This window comes from Sus scrofa, chromosome 4 (assembly GCF_000003025.6).
Source record: "Sus scrofa isolate TJ Tabasco breed Duroc chromosome 4, Sscrofa11.1, whole genome shotgun sequence".
NCBI classification, from domain to species: Eukaryota; Metazoa; Chordata; class Mammalia; order Artiodactyla; family Suidae; genus Sus; species Sus scrofa.
Genome location: NC_010446.5, coordinates 75,689,433 through 75,715,944, shown reverse-complemented (window position 1 = coordinate 75,715,944; position 26,512 = coordinate 75,689,433). Strand labels below are relative to the sequence as shown.

At 41.5% G+C, this 26,512-nt stretch overlaps 1 protein-coding gene and 1 long non-coding RNA gene across 4 annotated transcripts in view; one reads left to right on the top strand and one right to left on the bottom strand.

Moving 5' to 3' along the window:
- LOC110260293 overlaps nucleotides 1–26,512 on the top strand; it is a 75,770-nt gene that overhangs the window by 46,154 nt on the left and 3,104 nt on the right. The window lies entirely within an intron of this gene.
- Nucleotides 19,227–26,512, bottom strand: part of PLAG1 (PLAG1 zinc finger) — a 50,134-nt gene continuing 42,848 nt past the window's right edge. For 2 of the 3 annotated variants that reach the window (XM_021089354.1, XM_021089355.1), the window contains one exon: nucleotides 19,227–26,069. In XM_021089354.1, coding sequence (XP_020945013.1) covers nucleotides 24,812–26,069 — 1,258 coding nt within the window. In that variant the 3' untranslated portion in view covers nucleotides 19,227–24,811. The remainder of the gene's footprint in view (nucleotides 26,070–26,512) is intronic. The other variant, XM_013996756.2, reaches the window with a different exon arrangement.

Genomic DNA, 26,512 nt, shown 5'->3' with positions numbered 1-26,512 from the left:
TCAAAATCTAAGGTTATGCCAAAAATTCTTAGACTGGGACACCAAAAGCATGATCCGTAAAAAGAAAAAAAAAATGACAAATTAGACTTCGTAATTTTGCTTTACAAGAGGCTCTGCCAAGAAGGTGAAGGTATGAGCTATAGACAGTAGAAAACTTTTGCAAAGCACATAGCCGACAAAGGACTAGTATCTGGAATACATCAAGAACTCTCAAAATGCAACAGCTAAAAAGCCAAACAATCTAATTTAAACATGAGCAAAAGGCAAGAAGAAATATTTCATCTAAAAGGATATGCAGATAACAAACAATCACATGTGAAAACGTGCGTTAGGGAAACTCACTATCAATAGAAATCATCACTTTTCCTCCAGCAGCTGGCATCACAACATGCAACTTGGTTTATTTGTAGGTTTATTCATTGTCTGTCTCCTTGGAGTCACATGTAATCTCCATGTGGGTGTCCTTGGAGTCACATGTAATCTCCATGTGGGTGTGGCCAATGTTGCGTTCACTGCTTTTCGCTCTGCCCAGAATTGTGCCTGGCAGGTGCTAAGCCCTCAGTAAATATTTACAGAATGAATGAATACATGCTTTTGCAGGTTTAGATTCAGCTTCGGGTTTTATCCATGGGATGCCGCTCTTTTCAAATAATAGTTTTAATCACTTTTCTATTCTTTATATGGTATTTGACTTAGTCCAGTTTTCTGCTTTTTCTTGGGTCTTGGTAACTAATGCTTTGTTAGAAAACCATCCATTTCCTCGGATTTTCAAGAAAATTTCATTCGAATTCTTACAATTATTTTACTTTGTTCTTTATCTCTTTTTTCCTTTAGCAAGAATCACTAAGGGTTTATCTACTTTATTGATATTTTTGTTGCTGTTGCAAGGCAGTATTTTTGTGTTTATTTTTTCCCTAATTTTTACCTCAGTGAATTCACCTTTAACCTATTTTATCTATTTACTTTCTTCTGATGTATTTTATTGTCCGTTTCCCCCATTTCTTAAGCTGATATATTCATAGGATGAAGGCTAAATTGCTGTAGCCAGGGAATCCTACACATCTTTGTTATTTCTCTTTCACAGAACAGACCTGGGTAGCTAAGTGGTCTGTTTCCATAAAGTTATTCAAGAACACAAGCAAGAGAGAAAACTCTGCCATCCTTCAGAGCGGGGTCAGCATACTACAACATGAGAGACAGTTCCGCCTGTTGCCCGCTGTTGTAAATAAGCTTTAATTGCAACCCAACCATGCAGACTGGCTTACATTTGGCCAATGGCTGCTTTTGAGTTGCAGCAGTTACAGTGAGTAGTTATAAAGAGATCAGATGGCACATAAAACTGAAATTGTTTTCTCTGATCTTTTTCAGAAAGTTTGTCAACATCGATTCAAAGCCATGTCCTACATGCGTAATCCAGACTGGCTCACCACCCTGCCCTCATTCCATCTGGTGGAGAGGGGAAGGAGAAGGTCAGAGGTCAAGGCTCCTGGAGCTAGATGTGACACTTACTGCTGTCACTTGTATTTGATTGGTGAGACCTTGGTCCCACAGCCACATCTAGCTGCATGGAGTCTTGGGGATGCAGGACACCTGGGCACCAGCTAGATATGCCAGGCGCCCCCCTGCCCCTTTACTGTGGCAGGAGAGGATGGATTCTGGAAGCTAGCTACCATTTGAGTTTCCCCCATAGATACACATGAACTTCCTTTCTTTTCCTTTTTTCTTTCTCGGTCGTACCCATGGCACATGAAAGTTTCCGGTCAGGGGTTGAATCCGAGCTGCAGCTGTGGCAGTACTGGATCCTTAACCCATGGCGCCAGGCCAGGGATCCAACCCACACCACCTCGGAGACCACACCCAATTTTGAACCCACTGCAGCACGGTAGGAATTCCGGACTTCCTTCTGTCTTTCTCTTTCAATAATAGAGATTTTCAGGTGATAATTTTTTTTCCCAGCACAACTTAAACCTTGACTCAGGGGTTTTGATATGACACATTCTTCTTTTCAATATTTTTTTTTGGGGGGGGAGGTAGTTTGTAATTTCAGTCTGGATTTCTTTGTTAGTCCAAGGAATACTTAGGATGATGTTTCTTAGTTTTCAAGTAGTTATTATTATTATTATTTTTATTTTTATGGCTGCACTTGTGGCATACAGATGTTCCCAGACTAGGGTTGCGAAATGGCCTGCAGCTGCCGACCTACACCTCAGCCATAGCAACACCAGATCCTCCACCCACTGAGCAAGTCAGGATTGGTCCACATCCTCATGGATACTATGTCTGGTTCTTAACCTGCTGAGCCACAACAGGAGCTCTTCAGGTAGTTACATATTTTTAAAGTCATATTCTTATTATTTATTTCTAATTTTATTAATAGAATGTGGCCTTAATATTTATACTTTTAAAAATGTGTTTACATTTTGTTTATGATCACATGCCTAAAAGATTTTGTAATACCTGGACATATATATGAGTGTGTATGTATTCCTTTTACAAATGACAAAGTTTTATTTGACATATGCATCAAATTTGATAATATTATTTGATTTTATGTCCTTTCCTATTTTTCTTTTGTATTTCATTCTGAAAGAATTATTAATCTCTCTCATTCTAATAGAATTTTTGAAGTTCTTGCATTTGAAATAGTTTCCATTTACATATTTAGCTGCCGTAATTTTTGGTGCAACCGTTTATAGCTAATATATCTTCCTTTTAAAACTGTGCATTTAATATTTGTGCTCTTCTTTTTCTTTTTTGATTGTTTTAATCTTAAAGCTGTGGGTTCTGATATTAACAATGCCACTTGTGATGGTTTTTTTGCTTATATTTATTTAGTATCTATTTCTCATGTTGTTTTTTTTTCCCTAAGAGTTACTTCTCTATTCTGTAAAATGAAGATTCAAAAAAAATGCTCTGCCTTTTGGGAAGAGGAAAGAAGATAATGGCTGTGGGAGTGTTTGTAAACCATAAAGAATACATAGGAGTAGTATTCTTCCTGCTGCAGGGTCTAATAATCTACCTGCATTGCTGGGAGGGTCAGATCCCCTCTATCTGTCTATCTATCTATCCACATATCTATCTCTCTCTGTGTCTACCTACCTATCAGTATTTTTTATCTTTCTATCTTTCCATCCTGATTATCATTCTAACCAATTTAATGATTAACTAGTGGACTGCTCCAACATATATAGATAACTGTATCATGTACCTGCCAATTTTCATTACTAACACCAGGGAGAATATACCATTTACTCTTTTGGAACCCATAATCTGTTGAGCAAAAAATAGTTTCACTTACTTATTGGCTTTCCTGCTTATGTTGTCTTAGAACATATACAGAGTTTTAAGATAGCCAGCCACTGTGAAATGTCAAATTAAAAATACTCAGATAGGGGTTAAATGTAGGAAGCCAGGATTTTAAAATTGTTCTTAAATCACAATAAAGAAAAAAAAATATAAGTTGGAGTTGAAAAAATTTGAAAACTTTTGTCCTTTGAATGGCACATTTAAAACAACTAAAAGACAAGTTACAGACTAGAGAATATATGCAAATCATATATCTGATAAATAATTCATATCTAAAATATGTAAAGAACTCTCAAAATTCAACAATAAGAAAACAATCAATCTAATAGAAAATAAAATGCCTAATTAACAAATGGGTAAAAATCTGAACAGATATTTTATTAGAGATGACATACAGTTGGCAAATAAGCATATTAAAAATTTATCAACATCGCTGTCATTGGAAAAAGCGAATTAAAACAACAATGATATACCAGCTAAAATCCTCAAATCCTCCATTATCAAAATATCAGGAGCATGTGGGTTAACAGGTTACTTCTTGGTCATTAGTTGTGGAAATGAAAAATACGGTAGAGCCAGTTAGAAGACAGTGTATAAGTTTGTTATAAGGTTAACTATAGACTTATCATATGGTCTAATCACACAGAATCTTTGCTATATAGACAGATTACACAGAAAAAAAAAAAAATCCTCCCTTCATTTTGTAGGCAAAAGGCCGTGAAGAGTAAACCAAGGGAGCACAACCATAAAAAATTAAACCTTTCCTAAGATTTAACAGATTCCATAGCTCTTTCAGATGCAGGTATTATAAACCAAAGCAAATAAAATTCACGTTCCAAGTTTATGACACTTCCAAGGGCAACTAAAACTCAGATAAAACTGTGCAGTCCTGTTGACTTGAAGAAGCAGATGCAGAGTTTGAAGGGAAACCTGCTGGAAAGAGAAGGGGGAGGAGCCCAGAAGAGAACCCTCAAGCAGAACCACATTCCAGGTCTACACCGTCCCCAGATTTCTAACCCCTGAAATACCCCTGTGTTGGGCAGACTCCAAGCAGCCCAATTTGAGCTAAAAGAATCTCTGTATGAGCTGCAGCCCACCATGGGGGACAAAGCTCAAATAAACAAACTCTGTACTCTTTTTTTTTTAATTCTGAAATTTTATTTTTATTTTTTACAGAATAAAATACATTTAATCACAATTACATTCACACAGATTACTATATCATGGATCTTAAGAAACAGATTAAGTGACTCCTCTGGAGAAGTAGAATGGAAAATATGCTGAGACAAATAAGAAATTTATTCTATACTTTTTCCCATTTTGTATGGCTTTCATCCTTACTATTTAGTATTATCTATTACATTTCAATTTTTCTTTAAAAATTAGCCTTATATTAAAATTTTTATATTATGGAAACAAAATTTGTAAAGAAAGCCTTATATACCATTAAATATTTTATATGTCATAATAAAAAGAATAACAACTGATAAGAATAACAAAAATAATATACCCTCTGAAAATAAGTAAAATATAAAATGCATAAATTGGTTAAAAAACAGTGTAACTATATAAATATGTCCTCACAATTTGTTACATCTTATTGATTCTTCAATATAGGCATTACACCATTCTAGGTGATGTGATAAACAAGACATTATAGACCTTACATTGTACCATGGAGAGAAATGGTTATTAATAATACAATTGTAGAACAGTATTATTTAACTGTACAGTTGCATTATTTAATTATAATTATCATAAATTCTTTGATGGAGAAGAAATCAGATGTAAGAAGATTTCAGCATTCCAAGAATGAAGTCAAATGACCCCCTTTATGGTGGATTATGCACTTATTTACTATGAGATATATTTCTTCTCCAGAGATTCCTTGTTTGTGTATCAATTGTATTTTTGGTTTGCAGTTATTCTGAAGTTTTGATATGAGTCTATATGTATATGAGATTGTTTTAACAACAACTCTTAATTGCAAGTTCATCTCCAGTGTCCTGCATTAATACCCCCTCTTCTCATGATTTCTGATTTTGGTGGTATAATTGTGCATGGATGATTTCATATCTTTACTGTATATATACCTTTACTGGTGAGCCTTGTCATTTGTGGAATTTTTTTTTTTTTTTTTGTCTTTTGTCTTTTTGTTGTTGTTGTTTTGTTGTTGTTGTTGTTGCTATTTCTTGGGCCGCTCTCGCGGCATATGGAAGTTCCCAGGCTAGGGGTTGAATCGGAGCTGTAGCCACCGGCCTACGCCAGAGCCACAGCAATGCGGTATCCGAGCCGCGTCTGCAACCTACACCACAGCTCACGGCAACGCCGGATCGTTAACCCACTGAGCAAGGGCAGGGACCGAACCCGCAACCTCATGGTTCCTAGTCGGATTCGTTAACCACTGCGCCACGACTGGAACTCCCATTTGTGGAATTTTTGTTTCCTGTTGCTGTCTTCTCTTTTCTGCCTAGAGAAGTTCCTTTAGTATTTGTTGTAAGGCTGGTTTAGTGTTGCTGAATTCTCTCAACCTTTGCTTATCTGTGAAGGTTTTGATTTCTCCTTCAAATCTGAATGAGAGCTTTGCTGGGTAGAGTAATCTTGGTTGGAGGTTTTTTCCTTTCTCATGTTAAGTATATCATGCCACTCCCTTCTGGCCTGCAGAGTTTCTGCTGAGAAATCTGCTGATAACCTTATTGGGGTTCCCTTGTATGTTATTTGTTTCTTTTCCCTAGCTGCTTTCAAGATTTTCTCTTTGCCTTTAATTTTGGTTAGTTTGATTAATATATGTCTCGGTGTATTCTTCCTTGGGTTTATTTTATATGGTACTTGTTGTGCTTCCTGGATTTGAGTGAGTGGTTTCTTTCCCATGTGAGGGAAGTTTTTGGCTCTTATCTCTTGGAATATTTTTTCTGTCCCCTTCTCTCTTTCTTGTCCTTCTGGCGCCCCTATAATACGGATATTGGTGCATTTCACGTTGTCCCAGAGTTCCCTGAGACTCTCTTCAATTGTTTTCAATCTTTTTTCTATTTTCTGTTCTGCATCCGTAATTTCCATTAATCTGTCCTCCACCTCACTTATTTGTTCTTCTGCCTCCTGTATTCTGCTGTTAGCTGCTTCTAGTGAGTTTTTTTATTTCAATTATTGTATTTTGCATCTCTTCTTGTTTAAGTTTTATATCTTGTATCTCTTTGCTCAGTGTTTCCTGTAAGTTATCCATCTTTGCCTCCAGTTTATTTCCAATGTCTTGCATCATCCTCAGCATCAACAATCTAAAGTCTTTTTCCTGGAGGCTAAGAATCTCCTCATTGCTTAGCTGTTTTTCTGGGGTTTTTCCTTTCTCCCTCATCTGAGTTATAGTTCTCTGTCTTTTCAGTTTTATAGGTTTTTGGTGTGGTGACCTTTTTATAGATAATAGAGTTGTAGCCTCTTATACTTCTGGTGTCTGCCCCCCTTGTGGCTGAAGTCAGTATGGGGGCTTGCTGTAGGCTTCCTGATGGGAGGGGCTGATGCCTGCTCCCTGGTAGGTGGAGCCGATTCTAATCCCTCTGGTGGGTGGGGCTTAGTCTCTGGATAGGAAAAGAGGCAGCTGTGTGCCTGAGGGGACTTTAGGTAGCATGTTTACTGAGGGGTGGGGCTGTGATCCCACCTGGATTGTTGTTTGCCCTGGGGCTTCTTAGGCTGACTGACAGGTGGAGCCAGATTTTCCCAAAATGGCCACCTCCAGAGAAAGGCAGCAGCTGAATATTCCTGAGAGCTTTGCCTTCAATGTCCTTCCCTCGCAACAAGCCACATTCACCCCTGTTTTCTCAGGATGTCCTCCAAGAACTGCAGTCAGGTTTGACCCAGATTCCTATGGAGACCTCGCCCTGCCCTGGGACCCAGTGCACGTGAAAGTCCTTGTGCGCCTTTTAAGAATGGGGTCTCTGTTTCCCCCAGTCCTGTGGAGTTCCTGCGCACAAGCCCCACTGACCTTCAGTGCCAGATGCTCCAGGGGCTCTTTCTCCCAGTGCCAGATCCCCGCACATGAGGGTTTGATGTGGGGCTCAGAACTCTCACTCCTGTAGGTGAGTCTCTGTGAACCAGTTAGTTTTCAGTCTGTGGAGCTTCCCACCCTGGAGGTATGTGGTTGTTTATATCACGAAATCGCCCCATCTACCTCTTGATTATGGCTGCCTCTTTTTCTTCTGGAGTAGGGTGTCTTTTTTAAGGTTTCCAGTCCATTTGGGTGGAGATTGCTCAGTCTTTAGTTATGAATTTTGTTGTTTTAAGGAGAGAAGTTGAGCTCCAGTCCTTCTATTCCCCCATCTTAGTCCTGTCTTCCAAACTCTGTACTCTTTAGAGAAACATATCAAAATCACAAAATTACTGGACATACAAAGAAACAGGAGCATGTGAACCATAGAAAAGAGAAAAAGAAACTGATGGAGGCTCCCTGGCAAGGAACTGTGGCTAGAATCAGCAGAGAAGCAACCAAAAAGGATGGTCAAAGAAATAAAAGTAAATACGCCTGCTCAATGAACACACAGGAAATCTCAGCAGAGAATGAGAAATTATTAAAAAAAAAAAAAAAAAAAAAGAACCACGTGAAAATTCTAGAACTTAAAAATACACTATTGGAATGAAACAGTTCACCAGATGGTCATACAGAGTTATAAAAAAATGACAAGACAAATGCTAAACTATACTTGCAAACTACTGGAGTTGTCTGGGAGGAGTGGTGGGTGATGTATAGATGGCAGATGCTTTTGCAGAAAAAAAGGGTAGAGGAGGAGAGCAGGCAAGAGCTGGTGTGCTGGGGGGAGTGCTCTGTAGGAAAATCGCTGGTATTTTGTCCACACGTAAATGGATCGTTAAAACAGAATAGTAGTGATTAATGGGATGAAAACATACAAAGGAACATGGAAGTTAACCAGGGGAAGAAATGGAATTAACAGCACCTCTATTAAACTCATCAAAATAAGGTAAAAGAAAAGGCCAAATAGTCCTTAAAGTGAAAATATAGAGTTAGATGGAATAAAATCAAATATAACCATCTAAATATGAAAGAACTGAATCAACCTGTTGAATGACAAAGTTAGATTGGGTGAAAAATTAAAAGCCAGTGATAGGCTGTCAGCACGCGCACACACACACACACACACACACACACACACACACACACACAATTAAAGCAAGCAAAGAAAAGTTGAAAATATCACAAATGGACTGTGATGGGTTTGGTGGGTCACCGTGGTGAGGCCAGATGAAAAGGATGGAAGTGAGGGCCACAGACTGAAGGGACCTTCAGTGGAGATAAAAAGCATCATAAGAGAACCACGCCATGCAAATTCTATGGCAGAAAATGTGAAAATCTACAGAAAATGGGTGGTTTCCCGGCAATTCCAATGACCGAAACTCATCCAAGAATGACCAAAGTATATGAAGCGAGCAGTTGCCACAGTGAAGATGGGAAGGTCAGTAGAAACTGATGGAGAAACATCTGGAATTCCCCCAAACTACTATAAAACATTTAAAATATCAAAACACTAAGGCCACTCCACCTAACAGCAGGCTTGAGAAAGCAATGCCTATCACATCATTCAATATTTTCTTGGAGATTTCAGTAAACGTAATAAAACAAGAACATGAAATGACTGGCATGGACATTAGAAAAAACGGGACGGTATTTTTTGGTTGAAAACATGAATGTATGCTTTAGTAAATACAAGAGAATAGTGGGGAAAAAAAACCCAACCAATTAGAATAATTGTACAAATTTGGTCAAGTAGGTAAGAAATAAATGTTAAGATAAATCAGCTTTTTTTTTTTTTTTTTTTTTTTGGTCTTTTTGCTATTTCTTGGGCCGCTCTTGCGGCATATGGAGGTTCCCAGGCTAGGGGTCTAATCGGAGCTGTGGCCGCCAGCCTACGCCAGAGCCACAGCAACTGGGGATCCGAGCTGCGTCTGCAACCTACACCACAGCTCACGGCAACGCCGGATCGTTAACCCACTGAGCAAGGGCAGGGACGGAACCCGCAACCTCATGGTTCCTAGTCGGATTCGCCAACCACTGCGCCACGACGGGAACTCCCAGCTTTTTTCTTATGTTCGAGCAATGAAAAATCTAGATGTGAAATGGGAAGACAAATTTTAAATAAAATAGGAAAAGAAACATTTGTTTTGGCCACACCCTCAGCATGCAGAAGTTACTGGGCCAGGTATCAAACCCGCACCACAGCTGCAACCCGAGCCACAGAGGTGACAACACTGGACTCTTAACCCACTATGCCACCAGTGAACTCTTTTCACAGGAAACATTTTAATAAGAAAGGTAGAGGGCCAATATTAACAAGAAAGACAGGGAATTCCCATCGTGGCTCAGCGGAAACAATGGTTCCGACTAGGAACCATGAGGTGGAGGGTTCGATCCCTGGCCTTGCTTAGTGGTTAAGGATCCGGCATTGCCGTGAGCTGTGGTGTAGGTCACAGACCCGGCTCGGATCTGTGGCTCTCACGTAAGCCTGCGGCTATAGCTTTGATCAGACCCCTAGCCTGGGAAACTCCTATAAAAACAAACACAAGTTTAAATCTAAAAATTAAAACAACAAACGTCTTAAAAAATCTGGCAAGTAAGGGCGACCCAGATACACTTGAACCCATTAATTCCATTCCTGAGAATCTCTCCCATGTAATAAAGCCTGGAAATCTAGAGCCACCCAAGAAAATTAAGTCATGTGTGACTGTATAAAGTTTAATACTTTAAAAATGGCATTTTTTGGAGTTTTTGCTATGGCACAAGGGGATCAGTAGCATTTCTGGAGCGCTGGGACGCAGGTTCGATCCCCGTTCCAGCCCTCTTTGATCCTTGGCCCGACACGGTGGGTTATGGATCCTGCGTTGCCACAGTGGCCCAGGTGCAGGTCGCAACTGTGGCTAGGATCTGATGGCTCACCAGGGAATTCCATATGCCAAGGGGCAGCCAAAAAAAAAAAGGGTATCTTTTGATCTCTTGATCTCTGGTATCTTTTGATACCAAAGGCAAGAAAAAATGATATAGCTGGGAAAAAAATGATGCAAATGACAAGTGATTCATGTATCTATTAGACAAAATTTACATACTCACCAAGAAACAAATATCTCATGAAATAAGCAAAGGGTATATCCGTAGGCAAGTCACAGAAGAGAAAATCCAAATGGTCATTAAATAAATGAAAAGATGTTCCAACTTAGTAGTAAGTCAAAGAAATGCAAACTAAGGTAACAATTGAAATATCACTTTACTCCCATCAGATAGGCAAAACTAAACAAAAAATGTAATGCCTGTTACTTACAGGTTCCAGGGTTGGGGAGAGTGTTTCTACGTATTGCTATAGGAATGGGTAGTGTTCTAAAGAGCCTATGTAAGGCTCTTGGACAGCAATCTGGAAACATCCCTTAAAATGAAAATGCCAAATCCCCTTCAACCCAGGGAGAATCAGTCCCAGATATCATTTACCAGGAGGCATGCTCAGGGTACTTACTAAGGCATAGCTCACGGTGGTCAGGATCTCCAGTTCACCGGCATTCTTCTTCAATGTTTAAGCAAATTCATTTAAATATGTCTGCAATCCATGAATAATGTTAATGTATTAGACAATTAATACGTTTTGATGAGTTGTGTTAATAGTGTTTGTTTGCAATTTTTGCTTCAGCCTGTCCCCACCCCAGGGGGAGAGGGGACGGTCTATGGGAAAGGACTGGCTCCTTGGTGACAGCTTACTTCTCAGGGTGGGAAATGGAAGGACGGCTGCTGCTGCTTTTGCTCCCTCCTTCCTCCTGAGAGGCGATGCCCAAGAGAGAGTGGGCAATTCTTGAGTCTGAGATGCAGTCCCAGCTCTGCCGTTACTAATCGTGTGATTGGACAAACTACCTATCCTTTCTGAGCCTCGTGTTCCTCATCTGAGAAAAATGAGGATGATACCTACCTCACAGGGGTGGTGTGAGGATGAAATGGAGCATTTTCAATGAAAACTCCTTGCACAAGCCAGATGTACACAGTAGGCACTCAATAAATGTTAGTTTAGTTTCAAAAATAAGATAAAATAAAATTTTTACTTCAAACACTTATAAATTATACATTTAGCTGAGAACTTGCACCAATAGTAATATGATTCCTCTTAGGCCCCCTGAATTCCTGGGCTATTTCAAGATTCTAATAATGGAGAATGTGATGATATGATAGTAACATCCATCTGGAACAGTAAACACATACAAATAGCAACGTAGAGAAGAACAAAAACATAAGAGAATGCTTACCTTCCCCAACAGTTAGAAAAAAAACTAGACATATGAAAATTAGCGCTATTATTTGGGAGGGCGATCTGACAATGTTTATCAGAATTTAAGAGGTTTGGGGAATTCAAAATTCTGTTGTTCTCTTTGAATTAACCTCCTATTTGTGGGGGGAGGGATTTATTGTTTGTTTTTCGTGGCTCAATCCATGATCAATTTTGATGTCTTGTGAAAGTTTCAAAAATACACATTGGACACTCACGGGTTCCCAGTTTCCAGCCCTGCGGCGTGCTAGGCCCTGACTTCCTCTGGGTGCTCTGCGGCTGCCTTGCACTCAGCTGTCTCGGGGCTGCCCCCAAGTCCACATCCTGAGCCACACGGGGCCCTGTTACTTGTCCCTCTCAAGGTTACACTTGCACCACACAGGTTTGGAGTTTGGAAGCTGGAACCCCATCAAGATCCCTGGCTTGGGGTTCAGCGGGCACGAGGGATAGAGGGCATGGAGCAGGGGTGGGGAGTCCCCTCCAGTGCATCCCTGGTTGTCATCAACCACGGCGGCCCCGTTTCGCCCATTCAAACTGGGTCTGTATGCTCTGGAGGTGGCGCTGGTGACACAGCTGTCCACGTGTGAGACCCAGGCCCCCACACTGGAAGCAAGGAGGAGGTGTCCTTTCTTGACAGGATCCTGAGTATATCTGGGGACGTTCCTTTTTTTTTTTTGCCCCCCTCTCTTTTTAGGGCCATACCTGCGGCCTACGAAGGTTCCCAGGCTAGGGGTGGAATCGGAGATGCAGCCGCCAGCCTACACCACAGCCACAGCAATGCAGGATCTGAGTGTGTCTGTGACCTACACCACAGCTCACAGCAACGCTGGATCCTTAACCCACTGAGTGAGTCAAGGGACTGAACCTGCGCCCTCATGGATGCTAGTGGGATTTGTTTTCTGCCTTGATGCAGCAGGAACTCCTGGGGAACGTTCTGACCAGGAGCAGAGAACCCACTTTTCTTCCTGCAGGAGAACGGAGGCTCCATGGGAGTGGGAACTTGGTCTGGTTCAGTCCCGAGTTCCCAGCAGGTAGAGGAATGGCTGGTACAGAGCAGGAGCCCCATGAGTGTTTGTAGAATGAACAGACCCTGCTGGTCAGGGAGCCATCCTTGGGCAGAGGTGCTGAGTCATACTTACAGCAAACCCAGAGCCCCAAATCGGAATTGCTGTGTCTGGTTCCCACCCTGCAATTTATGTAATCTTGATGCCTGAAGGGTAGCCATTATCACCCCCGCCTCCAGACAGTGAGTATTTGGGGGCTCTTTAGGTGTCTTTAAAAAGTTGGGTTTCTCCAGTATTATTTCTGCTCTCAAGTCCCAATCAAACTGGACTTTCCAAGTCTCACTCTAGAGCACCTGTTTTTTGGTTTTTGGTTTTTTTTTCCTCACCTGCTGTATATGGAAGTTCCTGGGCCAGGGATTGAATCTGAGCTGCAGCCGTGGCAATGCCAGATCCTTTAACTCACTGCACCAGGCAGGAGATCCAACCAACACTTCCATAGCAACTCAAGCCACTGCAGTCAGATTCTTAACCCACTGCACCACAGCGGGAGCTTCTAGGGCACCTTGCTAAGTGGCTTCATGTAGGTGTCACCAAAGTCATTTTCCGCCTCTTGCCGTGAGTGCTTGTGTGTGATCAGCCCTTATGCGTATGCCCCAGCCCCTTTTCTGATTACCTGGTACCCACTGCAGACATCCACATTCTATGAGGATTTATCTCTTTCAAAAATTCACTAGCAAGTGAGCAATACTTTACATTGAACCGAGAGGTATTAGCCTTCATGTTCAGTAATTCCATATTTAGCTTCTATGTTCCTGAGATGTCCATGTTGACTCCATTTTTGCTTCTCTGGGTTATTTGTAACTTTTCAAAGAAAAATACATCCTTTACTTTCTAAATCCTCACATGTCAGACCTCATATTTTTCTTGAATATGTTTGACAGTTTGGTTGTAGCTATGGCTCCACTGACTGCAGTTACTCAGGGTTTCAGGTAGATCTAAGGTCAGTTCTGATTCTTATTCAAATTGTAGGTACCACAACTTATCTGTCTGTTTGTCTGTCTGTCTATCTATCTATCCACATCTATCTTCCTAATTCCCCACATTTTCTTAACCAAGATAGTGGCTTAACCAAATTCTCTAAGTATGTCTAGGATATTGTTCCATGTATTTTGCTGCTAGGTTGTTTGTATGAAAATATTTGTTGTATTTTCCTTGTCTTGGAAAAGACCTTTTGGTAGCCGGTCTGCAGTGTGGACAGACTTGTGACCTCAGGTCTGGGCTCCTTCTTCAGCTCGGGGCGTGCCTTCTCTGACCTCTCATTCTCTGCTTTCCTCTCTCCTGTGGGTGCTGGGGTCCTGGCTCCCCTGAAACTTGGTGATACAGGGCACAGGCCCTGGAGTCAGATAACCTGCTTCAAGTCCCCTTATTTCCTAGCGAGTCCAAATCTCTCTGAGCCTTAGTTTCTTCCTCTGGAAAGTGAGGATAGCAATAGAACTGACAATGGAGGCAAAGGCACTTGATTCTCAAGGTCTTCCCAGAATTTGAAATTTTAAGGTCAAGCACAGGGCTTTTAGGAAACTCCTTCTTGCAGGCTTGCACATTAAATCCTGCCTTACCTTCCAACAGCGCCGGCTCCAGTGGGAAAGCTTCAGACACCTAAAAGCAGAGGCAGACCAGGGCTGTGTCAGGAGGCCTGGTCTTAGTTGTGTGGCCCTGGACTAGACTCATCTGGAAGGGGTGGGAGGCAACCTCAAAGGTCTGCTTTGGTTTTGATTTTTTTTTTTTTTAAAGAACAAATTGATTTACACTGTCTGTGTAGAATAAGCAAACACACAGTTCCCCTTCAGTGGTTTTTTTTTTTTTTACTCACCCACCTAATTGCTAAGGAGAAAAGGCAAATTTAAATGAGATCTAAAAAGATTTCAAAATGGTAATTTCTTCCTTTTTTTTGGTCTTTTTAGGGCTGCACCTGTGGCATAAGGAGGTTCCCAGGCTAGGGGTCGAATTAGAACTGTGGCCTCTGGCCTACACCACATCCACAGCACTGCAGGATCCGAGCTGGGTCCTTAACCCACTGAGCGAGGCCAGGGATTGAAATTGCATCCTCACAGATGCTAGTTGGGTTTGTTTCCACTGATCCACGACCAGAACTCTGATTATTTCTTTTCTTTTCTTTTTTCTTTTTGGCTGAGCCCGTAGTATGTGGATGTTCCCAGGCCAGGGGTCAAACTCAGGCCACTGCAGCGACCATGGTCACTATGTTACAATGCCAGATCCTTAACTTGCTTATGCCACAAGGGAACTGACAATTTCTTTTTTTAAAAAATAATTGTTGAAGTATAGTTGATTTAAATATTGCATGAATTTCTTCTATATAGCACAGTGATTCAGTTATACATGTACACATTCTTATGCATATTCTTTTCCATTATGGTTTGTTACAGGATATTGACTATAACTTCCTGTACTATATGGTGGGACCTTGTTGTTCATCCATCCTATGTATAATAGTTTGCATCTGCTAATCCTAAATTCCCAGTCCTTCCCTCCCCTATCACCCCTCCTTGCCAACCACAAGTCTGTTCCTTATGTCTGTGAGCCTGTTTTTGTTTCGTAGATATGTTAATTTGTTTCATATTTTAGACTCTACATATAGTGATATCATATGGTAGTTGTCTTTCTCTTTCTGACTTACTTTACTTAATATGATAACCTCTAGGTCCATCCATGTTGCTGCAAATGACATTATTCCATTCTTTTTGATGGCTGAGTAATATTCCATTGTATATGTATATATACCACATCCTCTCTATCAAAATGATAATTTCTGTTATGAGAATTTATTATAGTATTTGCTGAAATAAAATCTTAAGACCACGGCCTTTTGATGCCTGTATCTAAATAGTCACTCAACTTCCAGAAAGTTTAAACAGAGCTTAAGACCCCATGGTTAGAGCTTTTGAAATGCAAAGGTACAAGAATTAGAATTCTCAAAGGTTCTCTAGTTTTGGTCCATTGCGGTGAGAGCATGTAGAGTGGTTTACTTCTGAGGAAAGAGTATCTACTATAGAATTTGCTCATTTTGATACAGGAGGGCAGAACAAAATGTGAGTTTTAAGTGTGATCGCACAATCTTTAGTGTATCAAATTTTTCTATAGACTAAAGAAAACCCAAGTGTTAAAGAATCATCATATATGTATTTTTCTAGGTTCACATTTTAAAAGGATATTTCTTTTGAATAATGTGCCCTAATTATTAAGATGGTTGATATTTGCAATAAAGACCAAATCTAATATATCTGGGAGGGAAAAAAGGTAGTTGAGAAAGGTACGAGCTGTCCTTGCTCTCCAGGCAACAAATACGTGTTGATTATCTGCCATGGATAGGGCGCTACATGGACAAGGCTTTCCCTCAAGGGCTTAGAAGAATTAAAAAATACGCACATCCCTGAGAAGACGTAATAAACGTGTGTAGGGAAAAAAAATAAGATACGTTTCAGTGGGTGCGGCAGAGAATGTACTGTGAATGGAGGAGCTAGTAGCATCAAGAAAGGGCTGCTGGATGGTGAGACTTTGGCAGAAGTAGAGAAAGCAGACGTTTCAGGGATGGAGAAGAGGACAAAGCGGCGGATAAACACAAGAAACAGTGAGCGATTTCACATGGACATGACAGGAAGGGGAAAAGATGCCAACGGGCAGACACTGTCAGGAACGGATGAGCATTTTCAGGGTCCTTCAAATCACTTACTGGTACTACCCTGAAATCTTCCAGCAAATGTACAATTTAGGAATAACCATGAGAATATCACATGAAAGAATTTAGGCCAGAGGATGCCGTAGTAAGTATATTTTACTCCTGCGAAAGATAATGTAACTTGGAAAACTGGGGACAAGCTGAACTTGTCTGCCTGAGGTCTGTAACCAAAATGATCTTTGAGATGCTTGTAAGGGTGTTACAGTGGCTGTTACAGCCACTGATCACCACTCATTCTGAGGTGGGAAAGCTGACATATCTTAAAATCTCAAATAGGGCATGGCTTAGGCTATTAACCTACTTACACAATGAACATTCCTAGGGCATGAAAATCTGGTTACAGGAGCCTTCTTAGAAATGTCATCAGGGGTGTGTGGATATGAATAGCAGACCGAATATGTGTTTTTAGAAACAGCAGTTTACCAACATCATACCAATAAGACTATGGACCACACAGACATTTTGAAAGGGGCCCCGAGAAGTTTAAGGTTCTCTAATCCAGATTGAAAAAATCAAAAGTTACACTTTCACAAAGGTTCTGCTACCATAAAACAGGAAACTTCCACAGCTTATGTGAGGAGCCAGTGCACTTCTGACTCTCATCTCCTCCAGAATCTCAAAACCTTGACGGAGGTATTACTAGAAATGGACCGTATTTTCAAAAAAAAAAAAAAAGATTGAATTTACAAATGTTTCCCCTTGTGCATTTTGAATCAATGTTGGTTGACCTGTCAAGGATGCCTCTAGCAAGTAAAGCAAGATTAGCCTGTTGACACTTTTTTAAAAAGGAAACTTGTTTATTAGGAGAAAACCGTTTTTACCTACAACAGTGGCCACCACAGTAACAGGAGGAAGGAGCATCTGGGAACTCTTTTCTTGGTACAATCTCCACCAGGCACTAGGTTCTTTTTCTGCTTCTTTTCTCAAGCAGTTAGGACCTGGGGATTTATCTCCTTTGCCCTAACAGTCTTTATCAGAAGGAAAGATGTTTCCATTTCCTTCAAGGGAAAACCAGCACCTTTGCAGAGCAGCAGTTGAAACTGGCTGTGTTAGTGTTTTCCGGAGAAACTGAAGCCATGGGTCACACATATAACAGAGCTAAGAGATTTAAGACTGTGGCTCACGTGATTGTGGAGCTCTACAAGTCTGAAATCTGCAGGGCAGGCCGGCTGGAGTCTGGAGGCTGTCAGGAGGCGGACTTCCCTTTGGGCAGTGGGAACTCAGTGTTTTCTCTTAAGGCCTCCCACGGATTGGGTGAGGCTCACCCACGTTCTGGAGGGCAGTCTGTTTTATGTAGTGTCAACGGATTATAAATGTTGGGGACATCCGAAAAATACCTCCACAGCAATGTCTAGACTGGCGTTTGACTAGCCTAGGCATCTACTCCGGGCAGCAAGGCCTAGCCACCCTGACACCTAAAATGCACCATCCCACTAGCCACGAGTCAAACATCCTCAGTGTGGAACGTTTTATTATTGACCTTGGTGTTGAAGAGCATGCAGGTGAAGTCAAGACCTTCTGCATTTTAGTTACTGTTTTAGGCTGAAACTGCCAGCATCTGACCGTTTTTGATCTATAAAAAAGGGTAATGGGGTATATCACTCAAGGCAGTATTTGCACTTCTTTTCCCACAACGGCCACAGTGCTGCCGTCTTCACTCTGATGCTTGGTCAGGAAACAACTTCTTTTTAGAAAGCTGACTTCTTTGGAAGGGTCCTAGGACTGAGCACGAAGCAAGGCCTTTTGCTTGAGAAATGCTCAGTTAAGGAAAAGTGGTAGCAAAACTCAAGCTGTCTCCAGCCAGACTGGACTCCTTCCTCCCCTTTGTGGTAAACCGTCAGGACTAAGTTTTCATTTAACAATAACATAGACGAAAGAGTCTCAGCCCTGCTGGGTCTACGGTGCAATAACCAAACTGCATTTCCAATTACCTTCGTACAAGGGAGACTACACCATACAGGAATTAATCCCTGACATTCCTTTTCAAAGTATTCTAACTATAAAAAGCAATAGCATTTTCCTTCTCTTTCCAGTCCTTGAAATATTTCATATGCATGAATTTAAATAAAAATTATGCATTGTTAATGCTAAGAATGAAAAAAGCAATGCTTTTAAATTTGCTGGAATTAAGTGTGTGAGAAGAGGGACGAGAAGAGAGACGTGCCCAGTCTGGAGTCATCGGCATTTTCTTCCCCTCTCTGAAGGGAGACAACCTTAAACAGGGAATCAGGGTCGCCAAAGGTAAAGAAGGGATTTTTCCTACTGTCCTGAAAGACGGGTTGTGAGATACAAAAGAACGGGTTTCTGCAGCTGCTTTCTGGACAGATTCTTTTTTTTTTTTTTTTGCTTTTTAGGGCCACACCTACGGCATATGGAAGTTCTCAGGCTAGGGGTCGAATCAGAGCTGGAGCCGCTGATCTACACCACAGCCACAGCAACATGGGATCCTCAACCCACTGAGGGAGGCCAGGGACTGAACCCACAACCTCATGGTTACTAGTTGGTTCTGCTGCACCATGACGGGAACTCCCTGGACAGATTCTTAATTGAATTATCAGAATGAATCTCTCTCTTTGGAAGTTGCATTCCTGACTGTTTAACTGATGAGTTTTAGATGAAATGATACGTGTTTATCATTTAGGTCCGGATGAATTGTCAAGGGAGGATTTGCAGCAAAATTTTAGACAGACAGCCCAAAGGGAACTTCTAAAAAAGATAATTTACAGGACTGACAGACAGTGCTAAAGGCAGGCTTAATGCCAATTTTAACTCACGTGAACAAGAAACATTATCAATTTACGCATTCGAATAGCCTGTTGGGATGCTTTTTTGAATTCTCCCCTGGATTAAAGTTTTGATGCATGATGTTTTGACTTTTTTATTTACAATTTCTATCCTTCCTTTAAAAGGTACAAGAGTTTTCAAACAAAACCAAAGAAACCAACCCTAGAACTTTACATTTCAACCACAAAGTATTGTCCTGGAGCCAGCTATTCGAACTTTGTATTTACCAGATGAGAAAATATGTAAAACTCAAAGGGAAGAAAAAAAAAAGTTATCCCAAATAGAAATGGATCATCTATTAAAATTTCAGGAAGAGCTGCATTATCTAAAGCCATTCTATAATTTTATTCATATATTTTGTGGAATTCACATATCTTTTTTTCTTACAGCAAACATAACACTGTAGGCCACAAGAAGCTGCAGTACTATTGTTTAATTAGCAGCAAATTAATATTTTATATCTGGGTAAGTGGACAATAAATAGCCTGCTTCTTTGGATGTGGATGTTTAAAAGGTCGTATCACTGCAGCTTCATAACGTGATTGCTATTTTACAGAGCTTATCCACACACAAAAATACCATCTTTGTCTATATTTTATACAAATACAACAGTAGTTTGTGAATACATTTTAAGTACATGATATACATGATAAGCCACTTAATTTCTCAATATCACAGAAGAGCGATTTTAAATGCACTAAAAATATACAAAGTTCAGCCTGGAATGCAGAGTTTTTCTATTTTGACTCAAAACTTTTATCATTAGAACATTCTTCGAGGACTAGTCCAAACACTTTTTTGTCAGCTAAAAATACCATCTCAGCAGTCCAGCTTATGGTCAGGCCTGATGCGATCCATTTCCGAATGGATTCCCAGTTTTTGTTAAACGCAAAGGGCTGTTAGTCACACACAGCATGATCTTCACTCCACACCCTATCACAGAGCCCGCGGGGTGTTCTGAAGTACAGTCACCTTGTGGACAGAAGCTGGGTTTGTTCTGGTGACATTTGCACATCCGAGATCTCCTTTTGCAAGTGCACGTGAATACGTCGTGGTGGGTGGTGTGAAAGTCTGTTAAGGACACGTGAAGTCACAGTATAAAAATATATTGTACACCTTTACCCCTAATGGAGTCCTTTTTTTCCTATGGATAAAAAAAAATATGACTGAACGAGACAGAGGAGTCTGTAGCACCATGGAGAGTTGTGTCCCAAGTTACATTAGCAGCATGACCCAACAGAATATTGAAGGAGGGTTTCTGAGAAGATACACATTCATTCTGGTTCATCGGTACCACTGAAGCTTATACAACGAAGGGTGTTACACATTAGCAATAGTTCTGTCATTTCTAAGCTAGATAACTCATCAAAAGACACTGCCTTCCATCCTCAGGGGGATGAAAACCTTGTAGAAGGATCAGGGGGTGACCTAAGCGTGCCTTTACCGCCATGGGTACTGTGATGTTGCTTTATATGATAGCACAGGAGCTCTGTGTGGGGTTTTAGCACAGAAGTACATAGCGCAACCTCTGCGGATCTATGGAATTGCAACAGATGCCCTATGTTGTGGCTGCAACGCTGATGCCATGTGAGAAAAATAAGACGAGGTCAACGTAGGCGCTCGTTTCTCAGAGATAACAGTCTGCCATTGCTAATGAAGAAGACTCAATATTGAAAAGATCTCCGTCACGTGGATCTCAGTAGGCTAGAAGCAACTTGGGTGAACTGGTTTTTTTTTTTTTAATTTACATACTGGGAAGACAGTGTGTTTTGAGACACGTAAACCTTGTAAAAAAATAAACCATTGTAAAACCTTATGAAAAGACACACACTGATCCTGTGCAATATAGCAAATTGATAAGAAAACACTGTAAAAATGTACCTGTTTAAAATACCATCTACCATTTTCAAACACAAAGCATTATATATCAAAGGCCTACATATATATCATCTAATGGCACTTGAAACAAATTATAATAAGTCTTAAAATAAAAGGCATAACCTATAAGAAAGTTTCTGTAAAGGTTTAGATTCGTTTTGAAAGTGCTATATCTTGTAATATGTGTAGTATAGAGGTTGACCAAGCTCTATTTTTTTAAAAAAATATTGGCCTATATATGTGTATTGCTTACTAGATGAATGATCCTGAAAATATGTACTCTTTTAACATTCATTATTAGCTTAATAAAGCAATTAGCTCTGGCTCATGTTTCAGTCAGTATATGGTTTTTAAAAACCGCTACTGTCCAAATTAACACAATATATCACTCTATTCCACAAGTGACTAAGAATAATAAAGCACAAGCAACAAAGAGGCAAAAACACATAGCGTGGAGGAAACCCTAAGTGAAATGGAGAAGCTGCACAGAGTGGTTGGTGCATGATCAGCCAGGACAACTGAAGCTTTAGAAAGCAGAACCTTGTGAAGAGGAGTTTAAAATGCAAATTGGTAACAGTGACCAATAACTGTAACGATGGTATCTGCCTTACGTCAAAGCAGAGTATTGCTTATGGTGCCAAGATCCTTCCACGTTCGTGCTTCCGTGTCCGGTGATCTAACTGGTACAACCATGTGGAAGGTCAAACTGAATGAGGTTCAATATCTTGTCTGAGGTCCGAATTCTAAACTGAAATATCTTTACTTAATGATAATCCCTTTTTTTTTTTTTTTTTTTTTTTTTAAACCAAGCAAAGGCACTACTAGAAATTTCAAGGATGATGATTCTGGCCACTGGAGAATGAAAACAGCATTGGCAATAATTATTTTTAACCACATCCAGTTGACATAAAAATAAGCATCAACTGTTTTTCTAGGAGGGGAAAAAAAAAAAAAAAAAAGCCGGTTTGGTGTTACAGCCTTGTCAGACCATTGTGCAATTAAGATAAATGAGTCTGCCTCATGTTTAACAGAGATTCTCTCAAAAAGGGTTTAGTGACCACTGCGGTCAATTTAAAAAATGTCTTAGCTGACTTTCCTCTTCCTTGGAAGTGTTATTTCGAGTCTGTGCGCAGCAACAGGCAAGGGGGTGTGTACATATGCAAGTGAAGAGTCCACGATTTCAGCACTGGTGCCCTGGAAGACGTGTTTTCGTGTATCTGAAATCCACACAGGGTGAGAATGAGGCTCAAAGTAGATATACCTGCATGGCGCCATTCCCCGTTTCCAAAATGCTTTAGTTAATAAATCCTGGTACTCCCTTTTAAATGTTTTATTAGCAGTGAAATACAGCCTACTAAGGCCAATGTCTCAGTTCATTAATTGGACTTCTCTTTAAGCAAATTTTAGACAAAATAAAGTAGGGCTTCCACACTCGTATTTGTGATTTCTATTTAAAAAATAGGTTTTTCTATTTATTTGTGCTCTGTCACCACTTTTCTTTTTCCTCTCCCCCCCCCATGGTGATTAAAGCAATACTGAACACTAATCATTCAACTAATGATTTAAGTAAGCAATCTGTTTCATAGAAACTAAAGGAAGCAGTAATAAAGCAGTGCTAGAAGCCTACTTTCAGAGCAAAGAGTCTCCTAATCAAAAGCTTAGGAGCAGTTTGAAAAAATTTTAAATGTATTTCCTTATTAACATATATAATTTTAATGCCTTTGGAACACATTTTTTTTAATAAAATGTAACTTTTAATAATAAAATTTAAATACATACGTACAAAAAACTACTGCTCCCAGGATTAAAAAAAAGATAGGAGCATGATAAAAGATCAGGAGCCAACGCTCCTTAAGAGAGCAACTCTGATTCTATGAAGTGCGATACGTGTGTGTATAATATATTCATATATATAGTGAAACCCCATTTACATTATTACAATTTACATTTCTCCACAAATTATACTACTTCCCCAATATTTTAAATAATGCATTATATTCAGTAATCTGCACTCATTTTTAGAAATTCTTGGTAAACATCAAATCTGCAGTGAAAACTGACCCTATAAAAGCTTCCATCTAGGGCTAATGAGTGCTCAGAAATAGTTTTCTCTCTCTCTCTTTTTTTTTAAGAGATATATATTCTTCTATAACCCCCCCCTTACACCCACCCCAACAGACAGGGTCCCCAAATAAGGTGTTAACAAGTGCTTAGCAGATATGTTTCATGGTTGATACCACAACCGATTATTAGAAAAAACAAAAAGAATACTAATCTGACCTTTGAGAAGAGAGGCTTGTTGTCTAACAGGAGGAAAGCGCGCAATAACTGCTGCATTCGCTGAACACTGTGTTCTCAATTGTTGTTTTCACATTAACTAAGATGGTGCTTGTTCTGCTTTACTCCCCCCTCCCCCCACAAATTCAACATTTTTTTGCAAAGTTTCTTTGCAACGTTCCTCCTGTTTCCCAGAGACGTGTAAAAGTGGGGTTTTACTGTATATATTTTTAGTCGCTTGAAACTTTGTGGTCATTCCTCAAATAGTTTTCAAATGCATTTAACTTTAAAGTCTCCGTCTGAAACTAGCAAGGAAAGGGGATGGATTAACACTGAATAAGAGGAATAGTGTGGGAGCAGGACTGTTGTGTTTTCTGCTTTAAGCTCTGAGGGTGAGAAAACTGTATTGAATTCAGCAAGCGATATGCTTTCCCCCGACCCCTAAGCAGTCTTGTGTCCACTCTGGTGACAGGCGACGTGACCCCAGGACAAGTTCCAGGCAGGGCCGCAGGCCTCACACCCATCTCTGGGTTGGGGTCTCTCACCCTAGAGGTGGAGACAGCCCCCCCACCGCCACCCCCAGCCCCCAACCCCCAGGACAAACACACCTACACTCCCCAAGGGCTCTGGATCCTGGACCAACTGTGGGCTGACAATCCCAGGGGAACTGCTGGCTGCGCTGGACCCACCCTCTGGCCTTGAAAGACGGACAAGACGAAGAGCTCTAACTACAGACTGCCTGAAGACTCGGGGGCCGTGCATCATTGGTATTTTCAAGCGGAAAGAGAGCAAAGAGTCTAAAACGTGACAAAATATCCTGCATACTAATCTCAGACCAAGTACTGGGTAACATGGAATGCCGTGTCACCGTACTTAGTTTCTTTTTGCCAGAAATACTGACGCTTTGTGTTTAGGTTTTGTTCTCCTTATATGTGCATGAGAGACGGCAGATGTGTGAGCCGGACAATAGTAAGTCTTCAAAATATACTGACCCGAAATTAGGATGTAGCTAAGAAACATAGGTTATGTCCCCAGACCGGATTCTTAATGCATTTGAAGCATCTGATTATTAAAAATTGAAGAACTCTTAGGTTATTCACACACATTTTAGAAAATTCACATTCTACTGCCAAATTTTGTGATGAGCCGAAGGTCAAAAGGTAGAGCCATTGTTCTCGGACAAAAATGAAACTTTTGAGATCTACAAGGAAGCTGAACACCGACTCTGTAAGACTTTACTACTCTTGATGGCTTTCCTAGGAGAGAAATCATCTTCAGAGCTGACAATTGGCAGTGAATCAGGACAAAATACCCAGGTAAACATAACTGAACACGAACGGTTCCAAAGCTCATTTAAAAAGCTAGTTTCTCTTTTATACTGGCTTAATGGAAGTTGGTACTATACTGAAGCAGACATTTGTATACCGTCTTAAAGTAGGCACTAAAATGAAAACGGTCACCTAAGGCAGGGGTGGACATACATTTCTGTCGCAGATCCACGTCTTGGGATCCTACTGAAACGCTTGATGGAAACGTGGCAGGGTGGTGCTTGTGCTCAGACTACTGGTGAAAGCCGCCGACAGCGAGTGTAGAGAGCTGAGCCCTATGGGGTTGGCAGGATCCTGGAGGTCCTGCGCAGGCGCGGGGAGCTGAGACACGGAAGAATGCGCTTCCTCCTGGGCGTAGCTCATGCCCAGGCTCCCCACCGACAGCGGGTTATAGGGAGGGCCGTTTAGCGGGATGAAATTAAACAACTGGGAGAAGTCCAAGGCCGGGGTGTTCAGGGGGTCGCTGATAGAAATGGAGCTTTTGGACAGGGCGAGGTCCCCCGCGCCGTCATCCAGGGCCCCCAGCGGGGGCTCCAGCCCGAGCTTAGACGACGACGCTGGAGAGTCCTGCGAGGACGAGGGCGCGCCGCCCTGCAGCTCCATCAGATAGCTCTCGATCTCCCCCTTCAGCGGCTGTTCTTTCTCGGGAATAGAGATGGCGTATGAGGTAGAACCGAACGGGTATTTGAAGGACAGGTGGTGGGAGGGGTGGACAGCGTCCATGTCCAGCGGGCACGTCATGCCCAGCGGCAGAGTGGTGATCATCTGGTGCGCCGACCCCGAGCTCTGCATGGGCTGGAACGGAGTGTTGTAGAGGTTCAGCTGCAGCGTGTTGGGGAAGGGCTTGGACAGCAGTTCGCTGGAGGGCAGGGACATGACCGGGAGGAGCTCGTCTTTGATGGGCACGGAGACGTTGCAGGTGAAGGGGTCCAGGAAGTCCACGGGCTCCGTCTTGACCTTCAGGAGCTCCTGATTGTGACTCTTCTTCATGTGCCGCGTCAGGTGGTCCTTGCGCCCAAACCTCTGCGCGCAGTACTGGCACAGGAAGTCCTTGCGGCCCGTGTGCACCACCATGTGCCTGCGCACGTCCTTGCGGGTGTAGAAGCGCCGGTCGCAGTGCTCGCACTGGTGCTTCTTCTCCTTGACGCCGCTCGACGACTTGCCCGCGTGGGACTTCAGGTGCTCCAGCAGCACACCCGTGCTCTCGAACGTCTGCAGGCAGACCTTGCAGGTGAGGTCGCCGCTCGTGGCCGCGTGCAGGGCCAGGTGCCGCTTGAAGCCGAGCTTGGTGTTGTAGTTCTTGCCGCACTCTTCGCACTTGAACGTCTCTTTGTTGGGGTCGTGTGTGTGCAGGTGGTTCTTCAGGTGATCCTTCCGGTGAAACATCTTCTCGCAATAATTACACTTGTGGGTTTTCTCAGGAGAGTGGGTAGCCATGTGCCTTGAACACAGACAGATTCTGTAAGCCTCGGGACAAAAGTGGCCTGCGCTCACCGTTCACACGGAAGCTAAGCTGCTAGCTAACACAGAACTTCCCTCCTCTGCTACCAGGACAGTTAACACACCTCAACACTGCACAGCTGGAGCCATCTAAGTCGCCACTCTAGGTTTCGCTGGTTTTTAGCGATTACAGATGCAACTGAGCAAGACTGAATGTACTCACGTTAACGTCCACACCCTTTTCTTGCAACCTCTTTGTACAAATGAAAAGTCTACTCCCATTAAGCATTGCATTTAAGAAGACTCTAAAAACACTAGCCCATAAAAGCCTGTGACTTAGAATGCTCAGACTAGCCAACGTCTAATCTACTTAACATTTCTCTCTGCAAATCAGCGGAAAGATGTGCAGACAAAGAGGTAACGTTTACAGTGGCTTCAAACGGC